A 7496-nucleotide genomic window follows, 5' to 3' on the forward strand; every position below is an offset into this window, starting at 1 on the left:
CCCCCCCCCCCCCCCCCCCCCCCCCCCCCCCCCCCCCCCCCCCCCCCCCCCCCCCCCCCCCCCCCCCCCCCCCCCCCCCCCCCCCCCCCCCCCCCCCCCCCCCCCCCCCCCCCAAAGAGCAAGGGCTAGTGCGTGCAGCAATGAGCAAGGTTGCGTCGGCCACAAGCATATCACGCCCTTGAGCAGCACCAGCACCGGGTCAAGCAGGACCTGAGCCTCCTAGCACCCTGGACTACCCCGCTTGCCCCACCACAGACTGATGCGTGTGTGCCAGCGTCCGATTTGCGCTCCCCGCTTCCTGCTCTGCCCCTGCTCCGCTTCATCACTCCGGCCTAAAGTCAACTGCCCGCCTGCGCACACACTTAACTGCGTCAGATGACGCCAGGCAGGCACCACCAGCTGCTGTTGCTGTGGCTGTCCGGGTCACCCTGCTGCCCCCACCCTTGCCCAAGCCCTGCACAGCCCTCATCTTCAATTTGTGCGTCTCGTCCGAGTGCACCACATGCTTGTGCAAGGGCAGCCACAGCAGCAATGTAGCAGTCACAAGTCACGGGTGCCCTAGCTTCTCCCCTTTCAGTGTTGGAACTTGAAAGTGTTTAGTTTAATACAGTAGAATCTGCTTTCAAGCAAGCCTTCGAGACGGGGTCAACCGCTTCCTCATAGGCAGATCTTGCTTTTAGAATTCGCTGCAGCTCACAGTTACCGTGACTGGGAAGGGGATTTGGCTTGCTTGTAGGCAGATCTTGCTTGTATGTCTCTTGCTTCTGGGCAGATTCTACTGTAGTGGGAAAGAAGTTCTGCCTCTTCCTTTTCCTGCACTTGCTTGGCCTTGAACTGTGCTGCTGGACTTCCTCCACCCCTAGAGCTATAGTTCTACTGCATCTTCTTATCAAGCCTTGTGCAGTACTGTACTGCCAGGAGCCTAAGTTGCCCTCATCTGCTGTCAAGCTCAGCAGCTCTTGCAAAAGATAAAAACACAGCAGTGAATGGTCAGCATGTTTTCTGGCCCCGGGCTATGAGCAGGAAAGTGCAAAAAGTGGAAGCGGCAAAACAATACTGGAGAACCAGGGAGTCGAACCCTGCGCCTCTCGCACACTTGCTGAGAAGGTGCTAAGCGAGCGCTCTACCGATGAGCTAGATCCCCGAGTCATGGAGACCCTGCTTGGGTATACCATATAGATCTCCATAGCGTTGCGAGGCGCTGCTGTTACCCGGAGTTGCTGCCAAGGCCTTTCGAATTCTGCAGTACATGCAAACAAGCCCACACTGTGCACCTGAACAATCCTGCTACAGGTTGGTGTTTTGCCCTGGAGTTGCAGCGCGTCAAATATTGGCTAGCGTGGCCGGCATTGCCTGCCTTGCATGGGCCGCACCAGTGCGTTTGTGAGTCCGGCCCCTAAAAATGACGTGGCCCCGCGCTTCGAGCACGCGTGCAGCAAAAAGTTGGCCCTTTCCGGGATTGAACCGGAGACCTGCAGAACGCGTCGAATCGGATAATCCAACTTCAGTCTGTCGCTCTCCCAACTGAGCTAAAGAGCCAATTACATTTGAGTAGCCCGGCTTGCACAATCAGATCGGCTTGTTCTGGTCCCGCCCAAGCTGGCTCACAACGATGCTGCACATCTATCAGAGCATAACTTGTTGCCCAAAAAGATGCCTCAGTCAATCCAGGATGACTGGAACTTCAGGCAGAATTGCTTCTCAAGCACTTCTGGAATATGTTGAAAGCAGGGCAAGGCCGCATGGGAAGCTGGCACCGGCCTTGCTTGGAAGTTACAAGGAGGGGACAGCCTTTTCTACAGTGTCTAAGATGTTGGGCCCTGGCGGATGCACAAGTTTGCACAAAGGCAAGCCAGGTACTGTAAGGCATTGGTTGTGACCGTTGTATCAGTGTGTCGGGGACTCGGACTGGGGCAAGTGACAAGGCGTCGACTAGGCCACCTGGGGGGACTGGAGGGACTTGTGGATGTGGGTCAGGAACTGAGGAGCGAGTCTGGTAGATTGAATTGCAAGGAGAAGAAAGAGAAGAGAGAGCTATGGACTAACTGAAGGAGGGGGACGAGGAGGCTGAGAGGTGGGCCGGCACTAAGGGGGCTTGCCGAGAGGCAAGAAGGTCACTGACAGTATACAAGGCTGCATCAATTAAGATTGGGGTGGCTATCCAGAGCAGAGACGAGCGAGGCGGGAGACAAGGCGAGGGAGGCGAGCGGGGAGGCGCGGAGCGCCGAGAGATAGAAATCTATAGGGGGGAGCGGACGCAAGCTGTAACCATTGTACCCCCAATAAAGGCCAGGAGGCCAAGTAGAATGTCCGGAAGCTGTTGTACAAGTCTGCGTTGCAACGTCGCGCTCAAAGTCGACGTTGCAATGCTGCTGGTGCGGGCCGGCTGGGCGACCAGTTGTCAAGGACAGCGTTGGTTGCGAGGCGAGGGAGAGCGGTCGTTGCGCGGAAGGCGCCATCGAGCCAGGTTGCCGAGGGCGGCCGGAACGCGGAAGCAAGGGTACGCAAGGTGGAAGGCGCGCAGCTGAGGACAAAAAGAAGCAGGTATGCTGTGGAAGATGTGCCAAGCGTTGGGCAACGACGGTTGGTTGGCCATCGAGATGAAGTACTCAATGAGGCTGAAGCAAAGTCGCGAGTTCAGGACGGCGGCGTTGCAGAAGGGGTTGTCAACAAGTTGAGGAGACGCCGTCAACCGTGTTTGAGCAGCGGGAGCGTTGGAGGCAGCGAAGGGCTCGAGGAGGGAAGCATGGAAGACCGGGTGAAGCAAGTTGAGCAAAGGCGGGAGCTTGAGGCGGAAGGCGGCTTTACTGACGGGCTCAAGGATGACGAATGGGCCTAGATGTCGGAATCTGAGCTTGCCGGATGGTCGGGTTGTCAAGATGTTCTTGCGCAAGAGCCAGATCCTGGCGCCCTTTTGAACAAAGACGGCAAAGGCGCGCGGAAGCGGTTGTAGTACTTGGCCATCTTGCTCTTGGCGTACTTGAGCTGCGCCTTGAGATTGTCTTGCGCGCAGGCAATGCTGTCAGGCGTTGATTTGGCGGCAGGGACAATGGACAAGTTGGCAACGAGGGCCAACAAGGAGCAAGTGATGAGGGTGGAAACCACAGTTGGCGTAGAAAGGTGTGGTGTGGCGCAAGGCGGAAAGGGAGATGTTGAAGGAGAACTCAGCAAGCGGGAGGAGATCAAACCGGTCATTTTGACAATGCGAGATGAACGAGCGAAGGTACGCCTCAAGCGTCTGGTTGATTTGTTTGACGATGCCGTTGGTCTGCAGGTGGAAGGCAGTCGGCCGCGACGTCTTGATGCGCAGAAGCTGAGCAAGGTGGCGCCAGAACGCCAAGACAAAGGTTGTGCTGCGGTCAGATACAATGCGGGAGGGACGGCCGTGCAGGCGGACAGGGCGGGGGCAAAAAAGTATTTGACGTGGACGTCTAGTAGTATTATAGATATTCGACTGGCTTATAAACTTTCCGACGTCTGGCGGCGCTGGAGAGGCAGTCGAAAAGTGGTCAAAAAGTCCAGCAAGCTTGTGGAGGTCTATGAGCCTGTAGGATGCACGCAGGGGTGAGAGAGCCATTTCTAGCGTCTCTGCAAAACATGGTGAAGCTTGGGTGAAGCCAACGGTGGGGCAACCCCGGCGCCTCCCCCGAGCTTCGTCCTCCCCATGTTCTCCACCTCCTCTTCGAAGATTCGCTACACCCGTAGGGAGCTGAGACTTGTCACTAGACAGCTTATACTGCGTATAAAGGTCTTCTACCGTGGTCACACTGTCCTCAGAGGCGGATTTGAGATCCGTCTCCTCCTCACCGCGGGCTTCAACCCACTCTCCCGACTCAGCAACTCTTGCTGTGGCTTGCGGGTGCTTTTGCCTGATTGCACAAAGCTTTCTGGTCCTGTACAGCTCCCTCTCTGGCCCGGGGAAAGCTCCCCAACTTGTTGACACTTTCGGACTGATCTTTTTAGACGGACGACCACCAAGAAGAGCGAGCAAAAGTTGTTAACTTCGTCCAAAAGTTTTTGCCCCTGCCCTGCAGGCGGAAGATGTGCTGGATGAATTGGCAAGCAAGCTTGGTTGCGTTGTTGATTGTCTTGGCCGGTACAAGGTGGACCTGCAACGTGAGGTGGCCAATCAGGACAAGGATGGCGCTGAAACCGGACGAGGGGGGAAGGTCAAAAATGTGGTCCATGCCTACGACGTCTCCTGCATGCGTTGGGGCAGGGAGCGGTTCTAGGAGACCGTATGGACAATAACAAAGCGTTTTGCTGCGCTGGCAGAAGTTGCACAAAGCGCAGTAACGTTTGATGGCGTGGTGCAAGCCGGGCCAATCAAAAGTGCGGTGGACAAGGTGATACATTGCCGCGTAGCCACGATGCCCTGCAGAAGGAAGAATGTGAGCGTCCAAAATTTTACGAGAGCAAAGAGATGACAGTACAAAGAGAAGGCCGCAATAAAGCGCAAGACCATCCTTGTTCATAGCAAAGTCCTCGTGGCTCTCGCGGAGGGCGTCCTGGAGCTTGTTGTCTGTCGCCCAAGCGTTCTTGAGGTCCTTGACAAGGTCGTGCAGTGGGAGCGTAAACAATGTAGTGGCAAGACAGAGAGGGGACGAGGAAGTTGAAGGCGGAATGGAAGGGGTTGCAGCTGTAGCGTTTTCAGTGGCGCTCTCGGGCACTACAGACAAGTCGAGGTTGGGTGCGCCATTTGGGTCAATTTGGCGGTTGGGGACAAACTGAAAGGCGAGGTGATTGTTGCGCAAGAGGTCGGAAGGGGAGGGGACAAAGCCGGGCCGGCAAGAGGGAGCGTCGGACAGGTTCTTGCGGCCAGGCAGGTGTTGGATAATGAAGGCAAACTCGACCAAGTTGCGATACCAGCGTGCCTGACAAGGCAAAAGCCGGCAAGTCAAGCGGAAGTAGGTAAGGTTGTTGTGGTCCGTCTTGATGACAACGGGATGCGGCAAGCCATGGCACCAATGACGGAAAGCTTCAAACGCACCAACAGTGGCAAGCATCTGCTGGTCATAGGTCCGGTACTTGAGCTCAGCCGGGAGGAACTGACACAAGTGGAAAGCGACTGGGTGGAGTTGACCGTCGTCCTCAGGCTGATGGAGCTGCGCAGAGAGGGCATACTTCAACGCGTCGGTGATGACGATTATCTGGCTGTTGAGGTCAAAGGACTGAAGGACCGGCGCCTTGAGGAGAATGGCGCGAAGCGAGTTGAAGGAAGCGAAGGCGTCCGAATCCGGGCCAATGTCGAAGGCGACGTCCTTTTGTGTGAGGCAAGAGAGGTGTCAAACGTCGTGCACGTAGCGGGAGATGAAGTGGCGGTAGAAGTTGCAAAATCTGAGGAATTGTTGGACTTGGCGGACGGAGCGAGGGGTCAGCCATTTGCAAATTGTGTCAAGTTTGGCCAGGCCCATCTTGAGCAGCCCGGCGCAAATCCGGTAGCCAAGGAACTCTACCTTGCTCTTGGCAAACTCGCATTTCTTGAGCTTGGCAAAGAGTTGCGAGTTGAGAAGGTCCTGCAGCATGGCGCGAAGGTGTTGCTTGTGGTCCTCCTGGTTGCGCAAGTAGACGAGGATGTTGTCAAAGTACACAACAACGTAGCTGTGAGGCCCAATGTGGCACTGGAACAGGGAGGAGATGAAGGTCTGGAAGACAGGAAGAGCATTAGTAAGTCCAAACGGCATAACGAGCGTTTCGTAAAGGCTGAAAGGCGCCCGGAACATTGTTTTCCACTTGTTGCCATTGGCAACGCGCAGGAGGTTGTAGGCAGAGCCGAGGTCAACCTTGGAGAAGACAGTAGCACCGCGAGTGAGTTTGATGAGCTGGTCAATCCGAGGGAGAGGCGCGCGGTTCTTGACCGTGATGTTGTTGAGCACGTGGTAGTTGACGCAGAGGCAAAGAGAGCTGTCTTTTGTCTGGACAAAGAGGATAGGAGAGGCAGCAGGCGATTCAGAAGCGCGGGTATGGCCCTTGGTGAGCAAGTCTTTGATCCACTTGTGCAGGACCTCAGTTTGGCAAGGCTGAGCGTGTACAGCAGACCGTAAGGAGGAGTTGGGCCGGGCTTGAGCTTGATGCGGATGTCGATGGGACAACCAGGCGGAAGAGCGGCGGCGGAAGCCTTGGAGAAGACGCGGGCGAGGTTGCGGAGGTAAGGCAGGAGCAAAGCAAGTTGCTTGGGCAAGAGCGTGGGTGTCAAAGAGAACGGGGTAACGCCGCCGGCAGGAAGTGTTGAGAGGAGAAGACGAAACACACCCGAAAGGACTGCGTCGTTGAGTTCATCCTGGAATCCCTCCAGCGACGACAGGGAGATGCAAGTTGGCGTCAACGTGCTCTGATCAGGAGCAGGGAGAGGAGACGTACCAACAAGGGGAAGAGAACGTGAACAATGAGCACCTTCTGTCTTGCCGGCAGACCCTCCTTTGACCCGAGCGGGCAAGGTGGATGGCGAGCGGGCGCAGGCACAGCCGTTGAAGACAAGGGAGTGGTAGTGCCAGTCAATAGTTGAATGTCACTGCTTGACCCAGGGGAGGCCAAGGATGATGTCGAACAAAACAATGTTGCACTTGAGAAGGTCGACCGTCTCAATGTGCAAGTTGAGCGAGTTGCTGCCAAGGGCAAATTTGACGCGTACAAAGTGGGTGACGGAGCTGACAGGTTGGCCAGCAATGTCGGAAATGGCAATGGGCGAAGCGAGGGCGGAACGGCGGAGGCGAGAGGAGTTGATGAAGGCGGGAGAGGCAAAGATGCCAAGGGCGCCGCTGTCTATGAGACAGCGCGCTTTGGAAGAGGTGGTGGTCTGAATGACGTTTGCAGAAACAAGGAAGTGCTTGAAGGAAAGGAGAGGCAAGGAGGACACGGAGGACGCGGGAGGTGGTGCCGCGTGTGCGTCAACCAGGCGCGTCGGCCCTGGAGGCGCTGCGGCTTTGTGCATGACCGCAGCTAGTGTTTGCCAACTTGGCGGGAGAAACAGTAGCCGTAGCGGCAATTGAGGGAGCAGGACAAGGAGGACAGACCGGGCAGAAGGCCTTGCAGTGGCCCTGCTGGCCGCAGTAGAGGCAAGCGCCGCTAGCAAAGCACTCATTGCGTTCTTGCTGTGAAAGACAGGACGGCGTTGCAGTGGTAGCAGCAACACTGCAAGCAGATCTGTCAGCGCTGGTGCGCGAAAGGAGAGGAGGAGACAAGCCAGAGCAAACAGAAGCCAGTCTGCCCGCCTGCTCCTGCTGCTTGATCTCGAGGATCTGGGTCTGGAGGTGGTTGTCGACCTCGACGGCGAGGTGGATCATGTTTGTGAGGTTGTGGGGCTTGCCACGCCGGTGAACCTTGTCTTGAAGCTTGGGCTTCTCTGCTTGTGCCACCTCTTCCGGCGGGCGCTGGCTTACCAGGCGCTTGTGCCTCTCTTCTGTCCTCCTTGGCAATTGTCTCTGTTGCCAAGGAGCAGCCTAAACAGGCTATGAGCCCATCATAACCTCTACACAAAGCAGGCTTGCTCCTCCCCT

The 7496-nt window shown here is 56.6% G+C and overlaps 2 protein-coding genes across 2 annotated transcripts; both read right to left on the reverse strand.

Moving 5' to 3' along the window:
• Positions 1-3959: 3959 nt before the first annotated feature.
• On the reverse strand, positions 3960-5684 carry JCM10292_005988 (uncharacterized protein; the record flags this gene model as incomplete). Its single annotated transcript, XM_076652992.1, has 4 exons — positions 3960-4201; positions 4298-4375; positions 4463-5261; positions 5457-5684. The coding sequence occupies 4 exons, from the start codon at positions 5682-5684 to the stop codon at positions 3960-3962; spliced, it is 1347 nt and encodes a 448-aa protein (XP_076501455.1).
• An 824-nt stretch (positions 5685-6508) lies between these two features.
• Positions 6509-7283, reverse strand: JCM10292_005989 (retropepsin-like aspartic protease; the record flags this gene model as incomplete). The annotated part of the gene is made up of 2 exons (XM_076652993.1): positions 6509-6796; positions 7194-7283. The coding sequence occupies 2 exons, from the start codon at positions 7281-7283 to the stop codon at positions 6509-6511; spliced, it is 378 nt and encodes a 125-aa protein (XP_076501456.1).
• Between the last annotated feature and the right edge of the window lie 213 nt (positions 7284-7496).

Source organism: Rhodotorula paludigena (genome assembly GCF_050403205.1).
Source record: "Rhodotorula paludigena JCM10292 DNA, Rt_paludigena_JCM10292v1_ctg116, whole genome shotgun sequence".
Lineage (NCBI taxonomy): Eukaryota > Fungi > Basidiomycota > Microbotryomycetes > Sporidiobolales > Sporidiobolaceae > Rhodotorula > Rhodotorula paludigena.